The following is a 27,311-nucleotide window of genomic DNA, read 5'->3' as shown; positions in this document are numbered from 1 at the left end:
CAGGGGGTGGAAAAGTATACAAGTATATTCTAGTATTCTAAAAATGGCATTTCTGTGGTCATCAAGATGGTAAAACAGCGTATTAAAGCCTGAATATTTAAAAGCGTGGTTGGAAAACCCGTCACTGGAAAGGAAAGGTTGTAGTCAGTCAGAGCAGATGATTGCAACTTTTTCTGAACTAGAGAAATGTTGGGGTGACGGTAGTTAACTACACGGCAAATTGAATTCTAGTGTGCTTTTCTTCCTGGTAGTATATGCCTTCTAGATAATTTGGTAGGCCAGTTGTTATTCCACTATAGTAATCTCTTTTTGAAGTCTTTAAGGATGGTGTCGGTGAAATCATTTTTTGAAAATATTGTGATATTTTTTCAGAAGCACCAGGCCTCTTGATAGTTCTTTAGTGGTTAATATTTATGGTGAGGGCCCATGATTCATTCCATATTTAAGGGACGGTTAATGTTTCAGCTGCAAGCTTGATTCTCTCCTTTTCCAAAGAAACAGATGGTGAAAGCATTGGCTTGGTTCTGGCTAGTGGAGTGCTAATGAAGTGCTAACTGGAGTTTCTTAGCTAGTGAAATCAAGGAATGTAATGTTTAAATCACTGTGAAGGATCGTGTTCTTTTTTTTTTCACAGTTCCTGTCTTACGTGGGGTTCATTTTCCAGATGGCCCAGAGAGGTGAAGTGACTTGCCCCAGGTCACACAGCGGACAGGTGGTGGAGCCGGAATTAGAACCCAGAACGCTCTGACTTCCAGGCCCGTGCTCTATCCACTAGGCCCCGTTGCTTCCCCATGATGGCAGACAATGGGGGCATATAATGGGAAAGAGGTCAGGAGCCAGAAGCGGCATTAGCGACAGCTAGGGGCCAGAATTAGGAGAAGTATTCATTCATTCAATCATATTCATCGAGTCCTTACTATGTGTAGAGCACAGTACTAAGTGCTTGAATAATTATTCTGGTATTAAGCACTTACTATGTGCCAAGCACTGTTCTAAGTGCTGGGGTAGATACAAGACAATCCGTTTGTCCCCTGTGGGACTCACAGGCTTAATCCCCATTTTACAGATGAGGTAACTGAAGCACCGAGAAGTGAAGTGACTTACCCAAAGTCACACAACTGATAAGTGGCGGAGCCAAGATTAGAACCCATGTCCCAAGCCCGGGCTCTTGCCGCTAAGCCACGCTGCGAGCTATTCTATTTTGTTTCCTGTTCTGCTGCTGTCATAGCTGTTGTTGCTAATAATAATAATAATATTATGGTAGTTTTGAAGCACTTACTATGTGCCAAGCACTTTTTAAAGTGCTGGAGCACTGTTCTACGTGCTGGGCACCACTCTAAGTGCTAAATTTCCACGCCACCATAAAAATGGCCGTCTCACTTGGGTGCTCACCCCAGCCCCACAACACTTATGTACATATCCTTATTCTCTATTTCCTCTTCTTTTTATAATAATAATGGTGGTATTTGTTAAGCACTTACTATGTGCAAAGCACTGTTCTAAGCGGTGGGGGGGATGCAAGGTGATCAGGTTGTCCCACGTTGGGCTCACAGTCTTAATCCCCGTTTTACAGATGAGGTCACTGAGGCCCAGAGAAGTGAAGTGACTTGCCCAAAGTCACACAACTGACAAGCGGCAGAGCTGGGATTAGAACCCAAGACCTCTGACTCCCAATCCCGGGCTCTTTCCACTGAGCTACCCTGCTTCTTCTATTCCATGTCTGTCTCCCCCTGCAGACTGTAAGCTCCTAGTGGGCAAAGCATCGCCATCTACCAACTCTGTCATATTGTACTTTCCCAAGTGCTCAGTACAGTGCCCTGTACACAGTAAGCGTTCAATAAATACCATTGATTGATAGGAATAGAAGCAGATGGACTGAGGTTGCTTGTGGATTCAGTGCTCTATGGTGCTCTGCCTTCCTCCCAGGTCCATCTTTCTTACTGAATTTAACTTTGGAACCTCCTGCTTCCAACTCCTTGTTCACTCAGGAGGTGATGGATTGTCATCATCCCAGGCCATGCCAACCCAACAACATCAACTCTTAGAAATCATATAGTTTCCCTTCATATACTCGCGGAATATATGGAAGCAGCATGGCTTAGTGGATAGAGGATGGGCAGTCTGTGGGCAGGGATCGTGTCGGTTACATCGTTGTGCCATACTCTCCCAAGTGCTTAGTACAGTGCCCTGGACACAGTAAGCACTCAATAAATACGATTGATCAGTTGACTGATTGACTGATGGGGATATACCTCTCCAGAATAAGGTGCATCCGGTTCTCATCTCCATGATGAAAACTTCACCCAGTGTCGTGATTTCAACTCAACCCCCATCAAGATCATATTTTTGAAAATATCGCTGTACTTTCTAGGCAGTTAAATCTCATCCTTACACTGGGCCCCAGTATGGACATGATCTTCATAGATAATGAAAGATTGTGGTGGGAAAAGTTACAAATTGTTGGGCTGTGTTGTCTTTCAAAACAGTGTGAGAAAAAGCATGGCCTAATGGAAAGACCATGGCCTGGGGAGTCCAAGGACCTGAGTTCTAATTCTCACCCAGCCACCTGTCTGCTTTGTGACCTTGGACAAGTTACTTGACTTCTCTGGGCCTCACTAACCTCATTTGTGAAATGGGGATTAGGACTGGGAGCCCTATGTGGGTCAGGGACTGTGTCCAACCCGCTTATCTTATCTCTACCCCAGCACTTGATAAAATGCTGGGCCATAGTAAGTACCCAATGAGTATCAAAATTGTTATTATTATTATTATTAGACAACTGAAGGAAAAAGGAGTTTTGACTACATTTCCCAGCAAGGAAAAGAGCTAGTTTCCTGTAATTTGACTACATTTCCCAGTAAGCCAAGGGGCTGTTTCCCGGGCCGGGCCAGTATCTCTGAGTCCTTTGGCAAGCTCCTGTATGAAGTGGTTTCAGCCACTTTGCTGCCTGAACAGATCCATTAGCCGGGTAAGCTAATTTGCCACCTTGTTAATGCTCCGTGAGAGTAGCGTGGCCAGAGAAATGAGGGTTTGGACTTTGATCTGCGAATCTTTTAGTTTTCTCTCAGAATTCCCAATTCTTCCTCAGCATGTTATTGCTTGTAAATATTATGTTGTGAATTCTTCCCAGTTGTTTAGTCAAAGGTCCACTGCTGCTCAAATGCCTCTCAGAGCATTCTCCAAGTGTGTGAAAGATTTGATACTTATCTGAGATATTTTTACAAAACCACCTGTATCTAACACAAATTCACAATCTGCCCCATACCAGCTGGAAAACTAGAAATGGGGGAATCGTGATTTTTTTTTAATGGAATATGTTAAGCACTTGCTGTGTGCAGGACCCCTGTATGAAGTGCTAGAGCAGATACAAGCTAATCAGTTGGATGCAGTCCATGTCCCATATGGCGCTCACGGGCTTAACCCCCATTTTACTGACGAGGTAACTGAGGCACAGTGAAGTGATTTGCCCAAGGTAACGCAACCGACAAGTGGCAGAGCTGGGATTAGAACCCAGGTCCTTATTCCCAGTCCCATGCTCTATCCACGAGGCACACTACTTTGCTTATTCTCCAGAAGCCTGCTTTTTTGGATCAATCAGTCAATCATTTTTTGAGCGTTTACTGAGTGCAGAGCACTGTACTAAGCACTTGGGAGAGTACAATACAATTTAGTAGGTAGACCTGATCCCTGACTACAAGGAGTTTACAAATTAGAGGGAGATACAGACACCTGTAATTTATTTGTACAGATGTCTGTCTCCCCTCCGATCAAGACTGTAAGCTCATTGTGGGTAGGGAATGTGTTTGTTTATTGTAGTCTTCCAAGCACTTAGTACAGTGCTCTGCACACAGTAAACGTTCAATAAATACAACTGACTGCCTAAAGTAGACGAGGATGAGGTACAGTGAGTAGGTTGGCGTTAGAGGAGGAAAGTGTGGCTTTGGAGCAGGCCAGCAGATTATTTACTGCCCTCTTGTTGCACGCTATCATTCAGTAGTATTTATTGAGCGATTACTGGGTGCCAACCACTGAACTAAGCGCTGTACAATACAATAAAGCTGGAAGATGTGACCCCTACCCACAGGGAGCTTGCAGTCTAGTGGAGGAACTTTCTTTCACTGCATGAGACTCTCACGTACAACGCACAAAATATTGGCAACCAAATAGATCTGGTAATAAATAAAAATAAAATAAATTGTGGTATTTGTTAAGTGCTTACTATGTGCAAAGCACTGTTCTAAGCGCTGGGGGATACAAGGTGATCAGGTTGTCCCACGCGGGGCTCACAGTTTTAATCCCCATTTGACAGATGAGGTAACTGAGGCACAGAGAAGTCAAGTGACTTGCCCAAGGTCACCCAGCTGACTAGCGGCGGAGCCGGGTTTAGAACCCGTGACCTCTGACTCTGGAGGTGCCAGTTGGAAACTACCACCTCAATAGTTCTACCAGTAAGTATTAAATATTCTCTTATATAAGACTTCTGGAATGCATTAGTTGTAGAAACAGTGGTGCTAATACACCATGAGTATTCCCTTCAATTATATTTGTGGAACGCATTAGTAGTAACAGTGATGTTAATGAACAATACATTCAGACCGTGTGACGAGTATGATACGGATTGTCGAATTTAGTCATGGCCTCTCCCCTGAGGGGAGCCAGTAGAAGCAACGTGGCTTAGTGGAAAGAGCACGAGCTTGGGAGTCAGAGGCTGAGGGTTCTAATCTCGGCTCCGTCACTCATCAGCTGTGTGACTTTGGGCAAGTCACTTGACTTCTCTGGGCCTCAGTTACCTCACCTGTAAAATGGGGATTAAGACTGTGAGCCCCACGTGGGGCAACCTGATTGCTTTGTATCTACCCCAGTGCTTAGAACAGTGCTTGGCACGTAGTAAGCGCCTAACGAGTACCGTCATCATCATTATTATTTCACACATCCAAAGGTAACACTGGACAAATTGTATTTTTTAAGTGCTTACTGCACCAGAGCAACAAACTAAGCACTTGGGAAGATACCATATAACAAATTTGGTACATATGTTCCCTGCCCACGATGAGCTTACAGTCTAGAGGGGGAAACAGACTTTAAAATAAATAAATAAATTATAGATATGTGCATAAGTGCTGGGGCTGAGGGAAGGGTGAATAATTCCTAGACTAAGCCCCCCTTTTCCTCAACTTCCCCTCCCCTCTCCATCACTCCAACACGCTCCCTTTGCTCTAGCCCCCCGCTCCACAGCACTTGTCTATATATGTAAATATCCATAATTCTATTTATTTATACGAATGCCTGTTTACTTGTTTTGATGTGTATATATCTATAATACTATTTATTTATATTGATGCTATTGATGCCTGTTTAGTTGTTTTGATGTCTGTCTCCCTCCTTATAGACTGTAAGCCCACTGTGGGCAGGGATTGTCTCTATTGCTGAATTGTGCTTTCCAAGCGCTTAGTACAGCAGCGTGGCTCAGTGGAAAGGGTCCGGGTTTGGGAGTCAGAGCTCATAGGTTCGAATCCTGGCTCGGCCACTAGTCAGCTGTGGGACTGTGGGCAAGTCACTTCACTTCTCTGTGCCTCAGTTCCCTCATCTGTAAAATGGGAACTGTGAGCCTCATGTGGGACAACCTGATTACCCTGTATCTACCCCAGCACTTAGAACAGTGCCCTGCACATAGTAAGTGCTTAACAAATACCAACATTATTATTATTATTATTATTACAGTGTTCTACATACAGTAAGCACTCAATAAATACGATTGAATGAATGAATGAATGAATGAATGGGAGCAAATCCAACTGTAAAGGCGACGCAGAAGGAAGTGGGAGAAGGGGAAATGAGGGCTTAGTCCATTCTCAGCTCAGCCTCAAAATACCAGTAATGGTAAGAGCCTCGGAGATAGTTTCGTCGAGAGAAATGTCCCTGAATGAGAGCCTGCATCTCTGATTTTGAACTGATGGGTTCTGACAATCGCCAGCAGGGATTACATAGCTTTCTGATGTGGTTTCTTGCAATCTAGTCCAAACTGCTTCAAAGCCAAAAGTAATAATGATAATAATGATGGTATTTGTTAGGCGCTTACTGTGTACCAAGCACTGCTCTAAGTGGTGGGCTAGACACAAGGTAATCAGGTTGTCCCATGTGGGGCTCACAGTCCTAATCCCCATTTTACAGTTGAGATAACTGAGGCCCAGAAAAGTGAAGTGACTTGCCCAAAGTCACCCAGCTGACAAGAGGCAGAGCTGGGATTAGCTATCCCAGGGCTTAGTACAGTACCTGGTACATAATAAGTGCTTAACAAATGCCATTAAAAAAAAAATATGTTCACACCTTGCTTGCTGTGCTGGATATTTAGATTGTTTATGGTCACTTTTTTTATGAGACTTGTTAATTGCTTCCTATGTTCCAGGCACCATTCTAAGTGGTGGGGTAGATTCAAGATGATCAGGTTGGACACAGTCTCTGTCCTACTTAGGACTCACAGTCTTAATCTCATGCTACAGATGAGGTAACTGAGGCACAGAGAAGTTAAGTGACTGACCCAAGGTCAGGCAGCAGGTAAGTGGTGGAGTCAGAATTAGAACCCAGGTCCTCTGACTCCCAGGTCACAGGTCTAGGAAGGAGTCTGACAGAGAAAGTGTCAGAGAAAATTCATTTTTACTTATAAAGAATGTATTTTACAACCCCTAAATTCCTACTTTAATAATAATAATAATAATAATTGTGGTATTTGTTAAGCACTGTACTAAGCACTGGGGTGGATATAAGCAAATCAGGTAGGACACAGTCCCTATACCACGTGCCCCTGTCCCACAGTCCCTGTCCCAATCTCAAGTGAAATGAAGTGACTTGCCCAAGGTCACACAGCAGGCAAGTGGTAGAGTCAGGATTAGAACCCACGGCCTTCTGACTCCCAAGCCTGTGCTCTCTCCGCTATGCCATGCTACTTAGACTCTGAGCCCCCTTGAAGGACAGGGACTGTGTCCAACCCAATTAACTTGTATCTACCCCAACATTTAGTGCAGTGCATGGCACACTGTAAGCGCTTAACAAGTACCATTTACAAAGCAAACAAAAAAAGTGAAAACCCAAAAGAACTGTTCCCTCCTAAAGCTAATACATTGGGTAGATGGATGAAATCACTCTCCCTTCCAATCACTCCTAACCTTGTTTTAGTTTTTATAGGGCTTGGGTCCACTAGACAGGAACTATGTCTACTCAGTTTGGGGAGCTCAGGTCTGGTTCTAAGTGCCGGGGATTTAATAGAATTTAATTACGAGAGCATTCTGGACCGAGGTTTTAATATTTCTAAATGACTTGATTTTAGAAGGAAAAAAATAGAGGCAGCCCTTAAGTTTTGAGTTTTGACAAATGGCATTTAATAGGTTTCTAATTCAAGTATTTCAGCTCTACAGAACATTGGTTTCACCTTTGTGTTATTAGACCCTTGTGGAACTTGCTCCAGTTACCACCTACACGTTCCCCAGAGCTACCATGTGCTACCGTCTCTCCACCCCCCTGCCTGCTGCCACTTTTCATAACTTTAATATTTTTTTTTGCAGTACATTCTGTAGCAATCAAATCATTTTTTTGAGCACCTACTGTGTGCAGAACACTGCACTGAGCGCGTGGGAAAGTACAAATACGGTTGGTAGACACAATCCCTGCTTTCAAGGAACTTACAGTCTAGAAGGTCATTCATTCATTCAATTCAGTTGTATTTACTGAGCACTAACCGTATCCAGAGCACTTTACTCAGTGCTTGGAAGAGTACAATATAACAATAAACAGGACACATTCCCTGCCCACAATGAGAAATGATTTTGAAAGTCACGGTGTGGAGGACGGGAAAGCAGGAGAACATTTTAGAGAGGGCAGGGAGGAAGAGGAAGCATGGAAGAGGCTTGGGAGGGTAAGATGTTTGTAGGCAGGGAACATGTCTGCCAGTGACTTAGTGGACAGAGCACGGGCCTGGGAATCAGAAGGTCATGGGTTCTAATCCCAGCTCCACCACTTGTCTGCTGGATGACCTCGGGCAAATCACTTCACCTCTCTGTGCCTCAGTTCCCTCAACTGTACAATGGGGGTTAAGACTGGGAGCCCCACATGAGACAGGACTGTATATAACCTGATTAGTTTGTTTCCGTCCTTGCACTTAGTCCAGTGCCTGGCACATAGTCAAACGCTTAACAAACACCGTAAAAACAAACAAAAAAGCCCCCCCTAAACAAAGTAATTAGGAGAGGGTGTTTATAATGCTAAGAGCTTTATAAATGCACTGTGTATTCCACACCTTTGAATACCATCCAAAATTATTTTTTAAATAAACCGTAGGGTAGATAATTAGCATTTTAAATCCAGTGTATAATGCGTTGTTATTAAAGTTACAGTGAACATCTAAACTTCTGTGTTGCTTAGCTTGAAAATCTTTGCAAATGAACTGAGTTATAATTAGCATCTTTGAGGCATATTCTACTCTGACCCACAACCACCCGCAGGGCCTGACTCTCCTCATAGATCCTTCAGACGGAGCTTGGTGAGAACATTGCCATGGTGTCTGATACTATTACTCATTCTGCTTGTGTTCTGCCAACCTTAGATGGCTGAACCAAGTTCTTTGATATATGACTGCCTGATTTGTGAGCTTCGTCTAGTGACCACGACATCTCTCCCTCCCCCCTTCAGAGCCTTAATGATAAGAAGGATAATAATTATAATGATAATAATATTGGGATTTGTCAAGTGCTTACTAGGTGCCAGCCACTGTACTAAGCACTGGGGTGTATAAGGGTTGGACACAGTTCCTGTCCCGCATAAGGCTCACAGTTTTAATCCCTATTTAAAGTACTTTGCCCAAATGGTGGAGCTGGGATTAGAACCCATGACCTTCTGACTCCCAGGCCCGTGCTCTGTCCACTACACCACTATCGAAGGCTCATCTCCACCAAAAGGCCTTCCCTGACTAAGCCCTCCTTTCCTCTTCTCCCGCTCCCTTCTGCGTTGCCCTGACTTGCTCCCTGTATTCATCCCCACTCCCAACCCTTCAGCACTTATGAATATATCTGTATTTTAATTTATCTGTAATAATATCTCTCTCCCACTCTAGACTGTAAGCTCATTGTGGGCAGGGAATGTGTTTGTTTACTGTTGGATTGTACTCTCCCCAATGTTTAGTATGGTGCTGTGCACTCAGTAAGCACTCAATAAATATGATTGAATGAATGAATGAATCACATTTTCTCCTGAGGTCCCAGAAAAAGGAAAGTGAAGCTGGACCTATGGAGAATCTAATGGGACCAAAGGCTACCTGAGTGCGGAGAAGAGGTGATGGAGAGACTTAGGAAAATGCATCACAAAAGTTCATCAAGCAGTAATTATTTAGTAACAGTTCGATTTGGGGCTCTTGGAAGTGAAATTGCCATTCTAAATTGGCCCGGGGTCCCAGAGACTTGAAGGAGAGAGGGAGGCCCTGTTCACAGTCCTTTGGGCTCTAGGTGATTAATAATAATGATTAATAATTAATAATTGTGGTATTTGTTGAGCACTTAATATGTGCCAGGAACTGTACTAAGAGCTGAGGTGGATACAAAAATTCAGGTTGGACATAGTCCCTGTCCCACGTGGTGCTCACAGTCTCAATCTCCATTTTACAGATGAAGTAACAGAGAAGTGACCTGCCCAAGGTCCCACAGCCAAGAAGTGGTGGAGCTGGGATTAGAACCCCTGACCCCCTGACTACAGACCCGTGCTCTATCCACTATGCCATGCTGCTTCTCAGGGTAAAAGGAAGCAGCATAGAGGATGCTAAAAGTGGGGAAAACTAATAGAGAAAAAGACCAACCCGAGATAAAACCCGGGGAGCAGGGCAGTCAGGTGGGGAAAGAGAAGAAAAGAAAGCCAAGTTCGTAGGCCCTTTTAGCAATTCTCTAGAGGATCTAGCTAATTCAGGTGACAAGACAGAACGACCGTGAACGTGCTGCAGGAACGCAACCATTCTACGAGCATAGAAGCGAAACCACAAACGGGCTGGATCTGTTTGGGGAATAGATGACACCAAGATACCTCAGCGGCTGTTGTGTTTTTGGCCGATCAATCTGTGGTATTTACTGAGCACTTACTTTGTGCAGTATACTGTACTAAGCGCTTGGGAGAGTAATAATAATGATAATAATGGTATTTGTGAAGAGCTGTGTACTATGTGCCAGGCCCTGTACTAAGCGCTGGGATGGATACAAGCATATCGGGTTGGACACAGTCTCTGTCCCACATGGGGCTCACAGCCTCAATCCCCATTTTAAAGACAAGGTAACTGAGGCCCAGGGAAGTGAAGTGACCTGCCCAAGATCACACAGCAAACAAGTGGCAGAGCTGGGATTAGAACCGTCTGACTCCCAGGCCTGTGCTCTAGCTACTACACCATGGTAGGGTTGGTAGATGTGATCCCTGTTCATGGAGAATTTAACATTGTACTAGGGGAGACAGATATTAAAGTAAATTGCAGGTGGGGGGAAATAGTAAAAGATAGGGTGAAGTAATAAAAATAATTATAATAATAACAACAATGGTAATAATAAAGACAATGGCATTTGTTGAGTGCTTAGTATGTGCCAGGCACTGTATTAAGTGCTGGGGTGGAATACAGGCAAATCAGATTGGACACAGTCCCTGTCCCCCATGGGGCTCCCCGCCTTAATCCCCATTTTATAGCTGAGGTAATTGAGGCCCAGAGGAGTGAAGTGGCTTGCCCAAGGTCACGCAGCGGACAAGGGGCAGAGTCGTGATTAAAATCCAGGTCCTTCTGACTCTCAGGCCCATGGTCTACACACTAGGCCATGCTGCTTCTATTTTACATAGCTTGTATCTCCCTCAGTACTTAGAACAGTGCTTGACACATAGTGTTTAACAAATACAATAATGATAATAATGATGACGATAATGATGAGTGCTGTGGGGCTGGGGTGAGGATCACAGTGTTTAAGGAGTTCACAGTCAAGTGCACTGGTGGAGTCACTGCACACAGGGTTGGCAGAAGAAAAGACTTCAAAGCACACTAAAGCCCAACTTTAAATGATGCGGCGTAGCTCTGTGGCTCGGCTTTCTTGACACTCGGCTTCTCTCTGTGTCTTAAAATGAACAGTCCTGATGGTGAGTTGCTTTTCTTGGTCATAGTTTTATTGACTTGTTCTTCATCTCTTTTCTACTTAGCTTGTTAACTGTCGTTCTCACTGGCATTTCCACGTTAAATTTTCATCGGGGTTCAAAGGGATTTTATAAGACGGTCTACGACTGAAGCATAGGAAATCTGGGAAAAAGTTTGGAATAAACTGATCGTGTAATTCAGGTAGTTCAGTTCTGCTGTTGAAGCTTGTAAATACTTCAGGCAAGGCCTCCCCTACTCCTAAGCATCATCTGGGATTTGCAGCAGCAAAGGCAAGAGCACTTTAATCTCTTTTATTTGTTTCTTTTAAGTTAAGAGCTCAATGCCATCTTTGAACCCTTCTATCTGGTCCTCCTTGAGTCAGGACCCCTCCCTTCCTGAATTTCTGTAACAGCAGCAAGCTTTTCTTGCTTCTCTCTGTAGCCAGAAACCCTCTCTCTCCTCACCCCCACAAGCACAAACACACACACCTTTCTAGAACTGCTGGTTGCCTGTGGCTTTCCAAAGCTAGCAGTTGTTTTTCTATCAACTGATCTTTCTTTCTAAAGCCTTCCAGAACACCCAGAGCTCTTTCCAACCAGGCAAAGGATAGAAGGATGGAAAGGAAAAGAATGGATCAATGACAAAATGATTACTGATTTCCTAGATACCAAGTTTCCATTTGGAGTGGTGGGGCAAACAGAAGCAGGGTGAAAAAAAAAAAAGCAGGAAAGAGAGAGATCTAGCCAGGACACAGAGGTACTGCCAGGGGGCCCATCCAGAGAAAACAATCCCCAGCTACATCCAGAGCACCCCAGAGAAAGAAGACAGACTGGGATAGGAAAGTGAGAAGGGAGAAGGAAAAAACAAACGAAAAAAACAGGAGAGAGTTAGACCCGGGGAGTAGAGAGAAAAAAGAGAAAGAAATGTTCAGAGAAACAGAGACAGGCAGAGAGAGGGTGAGAGACAAAGACAGGCAGAAAGAAGCACAGAGATGGGAAGACTGGGAGTTGGACACAGGGAAAGAGAGAGGGAGGGGAGGGATTTCTTAATCTTTCCCTAATTACCCATTCCTGCTGCATCGTTTCCACTTCATCTCTTTTCTATTCACAAGTATTTCCTCCTTGGACTCCTCACCAAGAGAGAATGAGAGCCTGGGGTGGGGGAAGACAAGGCCGGGATGGGGAGGGGCAATTGAGGAGGCAATTTGGGCCTCAAGGCAGAATTGGGGGGAAAAGTGGAGAAAGAAGAAGCCAGGATACCAGCTGAGGAGGTGGGGTAGCTACGGTCAAAACCTGGGATTTGTCTGTTGTATTGTACTCTCCCAAGGGCTTAATACAGTGCTCTGCATACAGTAAGTGCTCAATAGATACGATTGACTGACTGACACTCCCAGAACCCTCTAGTCACTGACCCCTTCTCCTCCTTACGCCAACAAGAGTGGGGGTTGTAATCAGTCCATCAATTAATGGCACATATTGAGCACTTACTGTATGCAGAGGGACTGTACTAAGTGCTTGGGAGAGTATGGTATCACAGAGTTGGTAGACATCATCCCTGCCCACAAGAGCTGGCTCAGTGGAAAGAGCACGGGCTTGGGAGTCAGAAGTCATGGGTTCGACTCCCGACTCTGCCACTTGTCAGCTGGGTGACTGTGGGCAAGTCACTTCACTTCTCTGGGCCTCAGTTACCTCATCTGTCATATGGGGATTAAGACTATGAGCCTCATGCGGGACAACCTGATTACCCTGTATCTCCCCCAGTGCTTAGAACAGTGCTCTGCACATAGTAAGCACTTAACAAATACCAATATTATTATTATTATTAAATAAAGGGCTTAGTCCGGGAAGGTCTCTCTGTTTGCCCGGATGGTAAACTGAAATGAATGGTGTTGCCCCCGCCCCAAATTGGTAAATTGGATATAGGGAAAGCTCACCCTGCCTCAACCTTGGCCCTTATGATCCTATTACATTTCCCACAGCAGGCCAGTAACTAGCTTTTTAAAGTGATATTCTGAGACCTGTTACACATTTTCTAAATAAGAAAGCTCAGAATACTTTCTAGATGGTATATCATCGCAATATTCCTGTGAGAAACAAATTATGTTGACAAAGAATTGATGAGGACATGTTATGTAAAATCTGGAAACTGGACCATTTCAGGCAAGTTTTCAAACCACAAGAAATCTGGGTAATCAACATAAGCGTGTTTTGTATTCATTCCAGATATCTTCCCAGGGGCATAATAAATCCAATCCACCCTCTTGATGCTGTACATTGTAGTAGGCACTCAGTACGTACAGAATAATGAAATATCACATACCACCGCCACCAAGAACTTACACTCTAATGGAGGAGACAAACATAAAAATATTTACTAGACAGGTCAAAAATAAATACAGCAGACCATATATTCACGAGTACTAAGGAAGCTCTGAGATTGTAAACTCATTGTGGGCAGGCAGTATGTCAGTTATATTGTTGGTTGTAATCTCCCAAGTGCTTAGTATTGTGCCCTGCATGCAGTAAGTGCTCAATAAATACAGTTGATAGATAGAAATACAATTGATTGATAGATTGACTGAGAACATGAGTGCTAGAGTAGACCAAAGGGATGATAAGACTCAGGTGTCTGAGCAATCATTTGGGGAAGGTTTCAGTAGGAGGAGGTGGGCTTTTGAGGGGCAGGGGGCGGTTGAATGGGGTGGAGAACTGGGGTCTGTTCTCCCCAATGGGGAGGGAGGGAGTTCCAAGCTCAAGGCGGGAGAGTAGAGAGTGAATAAACAGCTAGGAGGTTGGTTTGGTGGAACAATGACAGCAAGCTAATAATAATAATTTTGGTATTTGTTAAGTGCTTACTATGTGCAGAGCACTGTTCTAAGCGCTGGAGTAGATACAGGGTAATCAGGTTGTCCCACGTGAGCCTCATCCCCATTTGACAGATGAGGTAACTGAGCCACAGAGAAGTTAAGTGACTTGCCCACAGTCACACAGCTGACAAGTGGCAGAGCTGGCATTTGAACTCATGACCTCTGACTCCCAAGCCCGTGCTCTTTCCACTAAACCACGCTGCTTGAGAATAACAGGTGAAAAGAGCAGATTGGGAAGGTGGGGTCAGATGGTGGACAGCCTTGTTGTTTTTAATGGTATGTGTTAGGCGCTTACTACCTACTAAGTGCTGGGGGTAGGTACGAGCTTATCAGGTTGGTCTCAGCCCATGTCCCACATGAGGCTCACAGTATTAATCCCCATTTTACAGATGAGATAACTGAGGCACAGAAAAGAGAAGTGACTTGCCTAAGATCTGCCACAGCAGACAAGTGGCAGAGGAGTTTTGGGTTCAAGTGAAGAGGTACAGAAAGGCAGTTGAGAATCTTGAGGGGAAGATTGTTGGGCATTGAGCAATGTTTCAGGAAGATAATAAAGTAATACATTATTTAAAATGACAATTTTCAAATGAGCTGAAATTGGTTCTAGGTGAAAAAATAGTTCTTTGGGAGATATTTAAACTGGGGGGATGTTAGATGCATTTAAATAAAAACGAGACTGTTTATAGTCTCTTAATTTCCTTGGATCTCCAAGGTTGTTAGAGGCAGCATGCTATGAAGATAACCCAGTCTCCATTCAATAAACTCTCTTTCCCAAATGACTGGGAAAATTCATTGTCTTTTAGTAGATTAATGCTTCCACAGCATAAAATGAAGTAGAGGTTGGATAATTCTGGATAATCAGAAGCAACATGGCCTAGTGAGACCACCAGCCTGGGAGCCAGAGGACCTGGCTTCTGATTCTGCCTCTACCACATATCTGCTGTGTGACCTTGGGAAAGTCACGTAACTTCTTTTCTCTGGGCCTCAGTTATCTCATCAGGAAAATGGGGATTAAGACTATGAGCCCCACATGGGAGATGGACCTGATTAGCCGTATCTACCCGGCACTTAGTACAGTACCTGGTACATAATAAGCACTTAACAAATACCATAAAAAAAACCACCATCAGACCCTCAGATGTTACCCCAACAAAGTGGCTATTGAATTACCTGGGGGATTGTGACTATGAAGATCTCGGTCTCTAGTAAAGAGAAAACAGTTGGCCAAACGTGAGGTACTGCAGTGAGAAAACTGTAAAATGGAGAGAGAAAGTGGTTACTGTTAGGAGGAGACAAATGGACAAGGAAAACAGAAAAAGAAGAAAAGAAAACAAAAATGCAGAACTATGATAGTAGGGATTATAAAGCAAAATATTTTCTAAAGAATAGGGAACTAGCATAAATGGGCTAGATTCTCATATGTCAAAGGTGGCTTAAATTAACTGTCTAAATCAAGAATGCTAGCTTTTCATTTTCACTATGGGGTCAAGCTTGGGCAGAGAGTTGAGGGAGAAGAATGTTAAGGAAGTTTGGTTGGGAGCCTGTAAGGGGTAGTGCTCTGACCGGGAGAAGGTAGAATTCATTCATTCGTTCAGTTGTATTTAGTGAGTGCTTACTTTGGGCAGAGCACTGTACTAGGCGCTTGGGAGAGAACAATATAACAATAAACAGACACATTCCAAGGGGTGGAAGAAAGGGGGAGGGAGAATTAAAAGAGAAGAAAATTAACTGCTAAAATGTTCCTTCAATTCTATTTCTCTTCACAAAGTCCTTTGACTGATAGACCATTTCTTTTTTGAACAGATGCTCCATACCGCTTAATTTCATCCCTTGTTACAATAGGCAAATTATATGTGCCATAAAAACGGAAAATACTGGAACCGTTTCCAAACATTCCAGTGTGTTATGTCCCAGTGTGACATTTGCCTTAAGTAATTCCGTCTTGTTTTCTTCCTGCCTAAGTGTACACTAATGGCAGCTATTCTAGTATGGTAAATAAGTTCCCACACAAATTCCACATGACATACTGTGTAGGGAGTTCACATAATAAACCCAAGAATGCTGTCTCTATTTGGTTTTCTGACCACTGTGCGCATTTCAACCAACCCAGCCTCTGTCGTAACGAAGATTTAGATAGTCTCTTTTAGGGGAAGCCAGAAACATTTATGGGAATGCTATTGGAAAAATAGCTGACTGCCGCACAAATCTGTTAACCCCGTTATTATTGTCCACCAGGGAATCAACCTTTACAGCTCAGCGAGGATAAGAGCTGTGTCCCTAAATATATTTCATGACTTAATCTACTGCTATTTCTGTAGGAAAAAAATGTGCTAGAACTCTAGGTGGGTGTGATCTGTAATGTGGGGGAGCAGAGCTTAATGACCCAGGGGCAGACAAAGTCATACCAGGCACAAATACACAATTCAGAGAGAGAATTTTACAGGGAATTAACACCATTATTTTGGAAGGAAGAAAAGGTGTCAGAGCTGTGAAGGCAAAAGGAAAATTACCTCAAAATCATGTAAAGCAAGTTCCATACATGCTCCATATAGTCTACTTGTAAATTCCTATCATAAGTTTGTCATGGTACCCCCGACTTGTAATTACCATGTAGTATTAATCATTCAATCTTCATCCCTAACTAGTATTTCTTTAAACTTCCCTTTCAGTATATGCACTTTTTTATGGTATTTAAGTGCTTACTCTATGACAGTCCCTGTACTAAGATGTCACTGTGGGCAGGGAATCTGTCTAGTATATTGTTATATTGTACTCTCCCAAGCACTTAGTTCAGTGCTTTGCACATTGAAAGTGCTCTGTAAACATGATTGGTAGATAAGCCCTGGGTTGATAAAATGTAATCAGGGTGGACATGGTCCCTGTCCCATGTAGGCCTCTCAGTCTTAATCCCCATTTTACCGACACGGTAACTGAGGCACAGAGATGAGAAGTGACTTGCCCAAGGTAACACAGCAGACAAGTAGCAGAGATGGGATTAGAACCGAGGCCTGAGCGCCAATAATCTATACTGCTTCACATTCACATCAGTAGGTGCCGACTTAAGAGAGCAATAAGAGCTTCACGTTGACAGATTTTGAGGGCAGTGTGGTCAAGTCTAGCCAATCCACAAAGCCCATTACAGTAGGTTGTGGGGGGGGGTGAATCAATCAATCAGTGGTATTTATTATGTGCTTTCTGTGTGCAGAGCATTGTATGAAGTACTTGGGAGAGTTCCATACAACAGAGTTAGGAGACAGTTCCCTGCCCACAATGACCTTACCGTCTAGGGCGGGGAGACATGGCCCAGTGGATAGAGAAAGGGCCTGGGAGTCAGAAGGCTGATGACCCTGGACCATCTGCTCAGGGTTGCAACTATTCACTTCATGATTCATTCATTCATTCATTCATTTGATCTTCTTTATTGAGCACTTACTACATGCAGACTGTACTAAGCTCTTGGGAAAGTACAACAATAGACAGTGACATTCCTTGCCTACACAGAGCTCACAATCTAGAGGGCAGGAAACAGACGTCAATACAAAGAAAATGACAGATATGTACGTAAGTGCTTTGGGGCTGGGAGGGGGGAAGAGCAAAGGGAGCAAGTCAGGGCAACGTGGAAGGTGGTGGGAGATGAGGAAAAGTGGGGCTTAGTCTGGGAAGGCCTCTTGGAGGAGGTGTGCCTTCAATACGGCTTTGAAGCTGGGGAGAGTGGTTGTAATTGCCTTCCGCTCACTAGCCACTGCCCAAGCTAGGAATGGAAGGGGTAGGCTTCTGCTTGAAGGCCCCTCCCTTATCTGAGACTGGTAGAGTACTGGAAACTCTCCAGGTGCCATCCTGAGAGGGGATATTTAATGTATACCTTTTAGAATATTCCAAACTGTGGCATTTATTCACTTGCCGTGCAGCTCAAGCACACAACCTTTATCATTTATAATTTTGCTGCTGGGGCAGGCTGTAGTGTGCTGCTGCTTCAGCCCTTGTGCCGACGCTCCCGTCCCTGTCCCTGTGCCCCGTCCCTGTCCCTTTGCCCTCATCCCCCAACCCGTCCTCTCTCACCTCCCTTCCCGCCCCTCCCCGGCCCAGGCTGCCTTGGGCTGCTAACCATTCCCACACAATGGCACTTGAAACACCTGCTTACTATTCCACTTAAATGTGTTTTTTTTAAAAAAAAACCTACAACTCTCAGCCATATTATATTTTTATGTTGCAGCTCTTCATTTCATGAGTCTTGGCTATCCTGGAAGCCTCCCATATTTGATTTACATAGAAGGCACTGTCACATATCCTATTACTGTAGTACACACTAAAGAGAAGATGCCTGGCCTGGTAGAAAGAGTACAGACCTGGGAATTACGAAGTCTGCATTTTAGTCCCAGCTTTGCTCGCTATGGCCAGGGAATGTGTCTGTTTGATTGTTCTCCCAAATGTATTCATTGAGCGCTTACTTTGTGCAAAACACTGTACTAAGTGCTTGGGAGAGCACAATATAACTTCAGACACATTCCCTGTCCACAACAAGCTCACAGTCTAGAGGGGGAGACAGACATTAATATAAATCAATCGATCAATAAGTAAATTACAGCTCTATGCAGATATCTACATGTGTGCTGTGGGGAAGGGAGGGAGGATGAATGAAGGAGCAAGTAATAGCGGCGCAGAAGGGAGTGGGAGAAGAGAGGAGGGCTCAGTCAGGGAAGGCTTTATTGTTGTACTGTAAGTAACCAAGGCCCACAAAAGTGAAGCAACTTGCCCAAGGTCAAACAGCAGACATGTGGCAAAGCCGGGATTAGACTCAGGTCCTCCTGACTCCCAGGCCCATGCTCTCTCCACTAAGCCATGGAGTGCAATACCACAGAATTAGCAGACATGTTCCCTGCCCATAACAAGCTTACATAACCAGTTGTGTCTCAGTCATGGTTCAGAACAGCTGATTTCAGCAAGGCCGGGAGATTAAATTAGCATTGGCCTCTGCCTTTCTAATTGCTGCTCACCATCATCCGATTTTTTGTTTATGGAATTTAAGTGCTTTACTATGTGCCAGGCACTGTTCTAAGCACTGGGGTGGATACAAGCTAGTCAGGTTGAACACAGTCCTTATCCCACCTGGGACTCATAGTCTAAATTCCCTTTTTCCAGATGAGGGAACTGAGGCACAGAGAAGTAGAGTGGCTCGGCCAAGGTCACAAAGCAGGCAAGTGGCGGAGCTGGGATTAGAACCCAGATCCTTCTGGCACCCAGGCCCTTGCTCTTTCCAGTAAGCCATGCTGCTTCTCTAGCGAACCTAAGGTGGGTTGCCAATGGCAGCAACCCTTAGGCCCAAATAGAACTACTGAGGAAGAACTGAGGCTGGTGGTGACAAAGGATGGGGGTGGCTGCTGATGGATAGCATCAGAGTAGAAGTAGGCAGAGGAAAATTATTCCCATTCCTATCCCCCCTCCTACCCTATTTTCCCTGTCTTCCATTTTCCCTTCACTTCATTTTCCCTCTTACCTGGAAGAAGAGACAAAAGGAAGGAGGATTAATAAGTGGAGCCAACTGCTGCTCCGGAGAAGCAATGTGGAAAGAGCATGTCCCGGAATTAGGGGACCTGGGTTCTTATACCTCCCCTGCCACTTGCCTGCTGCGTGACCCTGGGCGAGTCACTTCATTTCTCTGTGCCTCGGTTTTTCCTCATCTGTAAAATGAAGATTCAATACCTGCACTTCCCCACTACCCTGCTTATCATGTGGAACAGCGACTGTGGCCAATCTGCCTCTACTGTATCTATCCCAGCGCTTAGTACAGTACTTGGTACATGGTAGATGCTTGGTAACTACTGCAATTTTTATTACTATTGCTGTAGCAAATCACCCTTTTAATCAATCAATTGGGAAGCGTGGTGGCTTAGTGGATAGAGCAAGAGCCTGAGAATCAGAAGGATCTGGGCTTGAATGCCTGCTCCGCCACTTATCTGCTGTGTGACCTTGGACAAGTCGCTTCACTCCTCTGTTACCTGAGTTACATCATCTGGAAAATGGGTATTAAAACTGTGAGCCCTGTGTGGGTCAGGGACAATTTCCTTGTATCTACCCCAGCACCTAGTAGTGCCTAGTACTTTCTAAGCACTGAAGCAACATGACATAGTGGTTAGAGCACAGGCCCGGGAGTCAGAAGGTCATTAGTTCTCATCTCAGCTTGCCACCTGTCTGTTCTGTGACCTTGGGCAAGTCACTTCACTTCTCTCTGCCCCAGTTACCTCATCTGAAAAATGGGGATTGAGACTGTGAGCCCCATGTGGGACAGGGACTGCGTCCAACCCAATTTGCTTGTCTCCACCCCAGCGCTTAGTACAGTGCCTGACACACAGCAAGCGCTAAACAAATACCACTATTATTATTATTATTAATAAATACCACAATTTTTATAACTACAATCACTCAGTCACATTTATTGAGCACTTACTTTGTGCAGAGCACTGTATTAAGTGCATGGGAGAGCTCCCTGCCCACAGTGAGTTTACAGTCTAGAGGATAATAATAGTAACAATAATAATAATTTTTTTTAATCAATGCTATTTATTGAGCACTTGCAGTGTGCAGAGCACTGTACTGTTTGGCCTGGGTTGGGTTAATCTCCAAAGTCCTCTCTGGACTAAATTCATGGCTAGGGGTAAGAATAAGGAGTGGCGGGTAGTCCTGCTTTTTAAACATCTCCTTCCCCCAACTTCCGCCCGGGACCGTGGAAATCCGGCTTGCCTGAGGACGCCCAGTTCTTTGCGTTGGTCCTGGGTCTTCGCCAGTTAATGTTAAACCATAGAGAGACAGTCTTCCCTATATGGTACAGTGCGGTGAAGACAAGTTTCATGTCTGATTTCAGGATAGATTTTATTCCTGGGATGTCAGGAGACTCCAGGGTAAATTTTGCCGAAAGGTGAAGGAAAAAATCAAGCACAGAACTGACATTAACATTTGTGAGGAGCACACGGTTCATTCCCCATGAACCGTGCTTCAAATCTCTGCACTTTGTTAATAGCGGGATGGCATTTTCCAGGGTCGTTTTTGTATCGCTCAGCAAATGCTGATGCGCCGATTCTTGCTCCCGCCAAAGGGAAGTGACTAAAACAAAGAAAACATGCATCTGATGTTGTCCTTGCATTGTTCCCGGATCTTGTTTGAGATCGCTTATCAGTTGAAAACTCACTAACAGATTTCCAACCCTGAATATTGGGACACGTAAACTCTCAGATTTCCGATGGACACTAAAGTCTTAAATCACAGGACTGAAGGGGGCCTCAAGAAACCAACTAGCTCTAGGAGATTTTAGAGCCTTCAAGAGGGATTAAACCCCAAAAAGCCTAGCCAAATGACTGTCTCCCTATTTTTTTTCTTTTAAATAATAATAATAATGGTTCTTGTTAAGCTCTTACTATGTGCCAAGCACTGTTTTAAGCGCTTGGGTTAATCAGGTTAATCAGATTGGATATGGTCCCTGTCCCTCATGGAGCTCACACTCATATCCCCATTTTTCAGATGAGGTAACTGAGGCACAGAGAAGACTTGCCCAAGGTCACCCAGCAGACGTGGCAAATCTGGGATTAGAACCCAGGGCCTTCTGACTCCCAGGTTAGTCTCCAAAGTCCTCTCTGGACTAGATTTCTGGCCAGGGGTAAGAATAAGGAGTGGCGGGTAGTCCTGCTTTTTAAACATCTCCTTCCCCCAACTTCCGCCCGGGACCGTGGAAATCCGGCTTGCCTGATGACGCCCAGTTCTTTGCGTTGGTCCTGGGTCTTCGCCAGTTAATGCTAAACCATAGAGAGACAGTCTTCCCTATATGGTACAGTGAGGTGAAGACAAGTTTCATATCTGATTTTAGGATAGATTTGCGTTGCTCGTGTTCGCACTATCCACTATCCACTAAGGCCCGTGCTCTATCCATTAAGCCATGCTGCTTCAAACGTTCCTCAGTAACCTGTTTAGTGCCTAACCATTCTTACAGTTAAGGGGATCTTTATCATTTCTCAATTCTCCTGGCTAAATTGAATGTCTTAAACTCAATTCTTTGCAATTCAAACATTTCTTCACCTTTTTCAAGTTGGGCTATTAATGTAAGCCCATTGTGGGCAAGGAATGTGTCTGTTTATTCTTGTATTCTCCTAAGCGTTTAGTACAGTGCTCTGCACACAGTAAGTGTTCAGCAAATGTGAATGAATGAATGGTGTAGAATGGAGTATAAAATATAAAGTATGCCTTTGTCTGTGTCCTTGGTTCTGTGACCTTTGGGCATTTGGTGTTCTCCTCACCGTCAGCCCCACGGCATTTTTGTCTGTGCTGTCGAATTGTTTCCAACCCATAGCGACGCCATGGACACATCTCTCCCAAAATGCCCCACCTCCATCTGCAGTTGTTCTGGTAGTGGATCCAGAGTTTTCTTGGTACAAATACGGAAGTGGTTTACCATTGTCTTCCTCCACACAGTAAACTTGAGTCTCCACCCTCGATTCTCTCCCATGCCGCTGCTGCCTAGCACAGGTGAATTTTGACTTGTATCAGATTGCCTTTCACTCGCTAGCTACTGCCCGAGCTAGGGATGGGATGGGTAGGCCTCTGCCTGACTCTCCCTCCCGTAGTCAAGACTGGTAGAGTAGTGCAAACTCTCCAGGGGCCGTCCCGAGAGGGCAGCATTTATATACATATCTATAAATTCTATATTATGTTATTGATTTATATTATTGTCTGTCTCCCCCTCTAGACTGTAAGCTAGTTATGAGCAGGGGAACATGCCTAACAATCCGTGGTATTTATTGAGTGCTTACTATGCGCAGAGCACTGTTGTAAGTCCTTGGGAGAATACAACAGTTAGCAGACATGTTCAGCCCACAGTGAATTTATAGTCTACCAATTCTGTCGTATTATATTCTCCCAAGTGTTTAGTACAGTACTCTGTACACAGTAAATGCTCAATAAATACTACTGATTGATTTTTAATTTTTTTGTCTTAAAAACTTTTCCTTTTACCCACTGCACACTGAATTCTTCCTACTCCCCTTCTCTGCTCTTCTCGCTCTCCTTCTCCTCCTCTCCCTGGACTGTCATTTGATTTTTTCCCTCTTTTTCCACAACGGATAGCTGGTCTTGTGACATTAATGGTATCAGACATGGTCTGGTTTCAGAACTGTTAGGGGTTCAAATTTCAAAGCAGTTCTGAAATCCTGCAGAGATCTACCAGGAAAATTTAAGTGGAGTATCACTTCTGTTCCACGAATGCAAAGTCAAACGCACATCTGTGGCTGGAATGTGCCCAACTGACGGAAGATTCTATCTACTTTGCCAGAAATACCAATCCCACCTGAAATATTTGTATTTGCATTTTGTTGCCAAGATCTCTGGAAAAAGTGAAATCATGAACATCTGTAGTTTTAAGATTAATTTAAAAAAATCAGAAAGTGCCATTGTTTTTAACAGGTTATTCCCAAGTAATCATGGAAGCTGAGCAGTAATTTTCTAAATAAGTCTTTCATTGAAAGCGATGTATACGGTCTTGTTTGTCTGCGACACTATATGTCAGTTTGACTTATTCTGAACAGTTCCCAGCACACAGTACCAGGATGGTTTTGTGACACACAATACATTTTTTATGGGGTGTCCTTGTAGCACCCTAAAGCTTTCTAAGGCCAATCGACTGATCCATAATCTATGTATAATTCTCTTCTCTGTGATGTGTTCAGAGAAGCAGCATAACGTAGTGGATAGAGCACAGGCCTGGGAGTCAGAAGGTCATGGGTTCTAATCCCGCTCCGCCACTTGTCTGCTGTGTGGCCTTGGGTAAGCCACTTCACTTCTCAGTGCTTCAGTTACCTCATCTGTAAAATGGGAATGAAGAATATGAGCCCTCTGTGGGACATGTACTGGGTCCAAGTGGATTTGCTTGTAACCACCCCAGCACTTAGAACAGTGTCTGGCATTTAGTAAGCACTTAACCAATACCATAATTGTTATTATTTGGGGGCTGAGCAATAAGATGTGCAGTTCAAAGATCGTACAATAGTAAGCATTTGATCTCAGCACGTCTAATGCTTCTAAAGAAGTTAAAAGTAGACTAGAACCGAGAGAAGAAGAGACGGAGGAAAGCAGGTTCTTAAAAAGCAACATGATCTAGTGGAAAAATCACAGGCCTGGAAGTCAGAGGACCTGGGTTCTCAACCCGGCTCTGCCACTTGCTGCTGTGAGACCTTGGGCAGGTCGTTTAACTTTTCTGTGCCTCAGTGACCTCAGCTGTAAAATGGGGATGACCCTGATTCGTCCGTAATAATAATAATAATGATGGTATTTGTAAAGTGCTTTTGTGTGCCAGGCACTGTACTAAGCACTGGGCTGGATACAAGCAAATCAGATTGGACACAGTCCTTATCCCATGTGGGGCTCGCAGTCTCAATCCCCATTTTACAGATGAGGTCGCTGAGACCAAGAGAAATGAAGTTCATTCATTCATTCAATAGTATTTATTGAGCGCTTACTATGTGCAGAGCACTGTACTAAGTGCTTGGAATGTACGATTCGGCAACAGATAGAGACAATCCCTGCCCAATGACGGGCTCACAGTCTAATCGGGGGAGAAAGACAGACAAAAACAAGACAACATAATCACGATAAATAGAATCAAGGGGATGTACACCTCATTAACAAAATAAATGACTTTTGCCCAAGGTCACACAGCAGACAAGCAGTAGAGCCAGGATTAAAACATATGACCTTCTGACTTCCAGGGCTGTGCTCTATCCACTATGCCACGTAGCACTTAGTACAGTGTCTGGCACATGGTAAGCGCTTAGCAAAATCCATTAAAGAAAAAGGCTGAACCAGCGGGATGATTTACATTTATATTATATAAGAGCACCTATCTTCTACAATGCTCTCATTTCAGTGCCCTGTGAACTTGAGGAAACCAGCCTTACCCTTGGTATATAGACATCTTAGAAGGGGTAAATTCTGTGTTTTAACATTTGCAATTGTGGTGTTTGGTCAGATCGTACACGGTTTTATTTGCATTATGTCAGAGATTTTTTTCTACAAGAAAAAATCCTGGATCTGTCAACTTTCAGGTTTATCCCCGGGTGTGAAGGACGCTCAGGAAAACAGGTGACATTCCTCACTAATGTTGTTCCTAGAGATCAAAACTGACGTTCTTTGAGCAGTTCTCTGGACATGACTCAAAAACAACAACAAACTTCTTCCTCTAGACTGGAAGCTTGTTGTGGGCAGGGAATGTGTCTGTCAACTCTTTTTTTAATGGTATTTAAGTGCTTAGTATGTGCCAGACACTGTACTAAGCATGGAGGTGGATATAAGATAATAATAATAATATACTATTATTATTATGTTATTTATTAAGCGCTTGCTATGTGCCAAGCACTGTTGTAGATACAAGGTAATCAAGTTGTCCCTCGTGGGGCTCATAGCCTTAATCCCCATTTTATAGATGAGGTAACTGAGGCACAGAGAAGTTAAATAGCTTGCCTGAGGTCATACGGCAGACAAGTGGCGGAGCTGGGATTAGAACCCACGTCCTCGGACTCCCAAGCCCTTGCTCTTTCCACTAAGCCAAGCTGCTTCTCAGGATATTCAAGCTTCAATATTCAACATTCAGGATGTTCTCACGATATAGCCAAGATAATCAGGTAGGCTACAGTTTATATTCCACATGGGGCTCACAGACTTAATTCCCGTTTCACAGATGAGCTAACTGAGGCCCAGAGAAGTGAAGTGACTTGCCCATGGTTACACAGTAAACAAGTGGCAGAGTTAGTGATTAGAACCCGGGTCCTCTGACTTCCAGGTCTGTACTCTATCCACTAGGCTATGAGCTTCTCAGTGCAACTCTGGTATTCCAAATGCTTTGTGCATTGATCTGCGCATGGAAAGCGCTCAGTAAATACCATTTTTTATGGTATTTGTTAAGCACTCTCTAGGTGTCAAACACTTTTCTATGCCCTGGAGTAAGTACATTGATGATGATTTATCTTTTCCTGACTTAGGAGACTGCTCTTCTACAGTGGCTGCTAACATTTTTTAAGGATTTACTTCCTTGGGTGTTTTTCACCTTCATTAATAAGAAGTTTCCTTTGCTTTCCTGTGGGAAAAACTGCCCTATTGTAGTAAAACCAAAAATGCAGAGTGATTAGTGGTCTCTGTTCATGACTGGTGTTTTGATAGCATCATTGTTTTGAATATAGATTACACTGCTTGGAAGGGAGTGATTTTTTCAGTGTCCGGGATACCGGCTGGTTCTGTATTTGCTGGAATTATGTGATCTCCAGCTGTCGAGATTGCATATTAACTTATTAAAACAAGGTATGCTCTTTCCAAATGAATACATGATTTCCTCTGGAGATATCAGGACAAATAAATCGTGAACTTTAATTCTTGTTTGGAATGTTGTGAACTGCCTGAAAGGACCTGTGCCATATCAGTTTTCGTATAATAACAATATTAATTGTGATATTTATTAAGCGCTGTGTTCCGGGCGCTGAACTAAACACTTGGACGGATAAGAGCAAATGGCTTATATGAGTCTAATGGCATGGCCAATGAAAACAACAATGACCATCTGGTGGGGCAGGAAGAATTGTTGTTGTCTTGGTGAATTTTGTATTGTAGTGTAACATCCCTTTATTTTCTTGTCAAGGAGCCAACCTACAGAAAAGTGTTATTCAGGTCTTCAGGTGACACTTTTCAAAACCTTCTAGTGCTTTTTAACATGATCTGAAACAAGTTAATTTTGTGAATTTTTAAGCAGTCATTTCCCTCAAATGAGCATGACTTTTTTAAGACCATGTTTGGACTTCATATCATAATAAGAATAATGGTATTTTTTAAGTGCTTCCTATGTGCTAGGCACTCTACTAAGCTCTGGAGTGCATAGAAGCATTTAGTTTTTACAGGTACTGCAGCTGGGCCCCATCAGCTTTTACAAACTGAACAATTCTATCTCGCTCAGCTCTTCTGACAAAGTTTGGGCTGCCAAGGGAATGTATTTTACATTTGTCTTCCCTTTACTTCCTTAGGTAAAACATTTAAAAATAACTGAGAATTGATGTTTCAATTAATGCTTGTTATTTGTTTAGACAACTGGCTGTCCTGGTTCATCGTGTTCTTGTTTTACAGCACATGAGAAGCTGCCAGTGATTTTTTCTTTAAAAAGAAAGAACTGTCCTTGAGAGAAGGGAAAGTAGACAATGCAGCATTAGGATTTTTTTTAACATCAATCCATTCAATAATATTTGAATAATAATATTTCTTACTGTGTGCAGAACGGTGTACTAAGTGCTT

The 27,311-nt window shown here is 43.7% G+C and overlaps 1 protein-coding gene across 6 annotated transcripts in view; it reads left to right on the top strand.

Annotated features, from left to right (window-relative positions):
- The window catches only part of TJP1 (tight junction protein 1), a 250,808-nt gene that overhangs the window by 68,882 nt on the left and 154,615 nt on the right, over window positions 1-27,311 (top strand). The window contains exon 1 of one of the 6 annotated variants that reach the window (XM_029064653.1): window positions 2,903-2,968. The exons of the other annotated variants lie outside the window; for them this stretch is intronic. Coding sequence (XP_028920486.1) covers window positions 2,921-2,968 — 48 coding nt within the window. The 5' untranslated portion in view covers window positions 2,903-2,920. Of the gene's footprint in view, window positions 1-2,902; window positions 2,969-27,311 lie in introns of those variants that run through there. 6 annotated transcript variants of the gene reach the window in all.

The sequence above is a fragment of the Ornithorhynchus anatinus genome, chromosome 5 (assembly GCF_004115215.2).
Source record: "Ornithorhynchus anatinus isolate Pmale09 chromosome 5, mOrnAna1.pri.v4, whole genome shotgun sequence".
Lineage (NCBI taxonomy): Eukaryota > Metazoa > Chordata > Mammalia > Monotremata > Ornithorhynchidae > Ornithorhynchus > Ornithorhynchus anatinus.
This window is presented reverse-complemented; position numbering and strand designations above follow the sequence as displayed.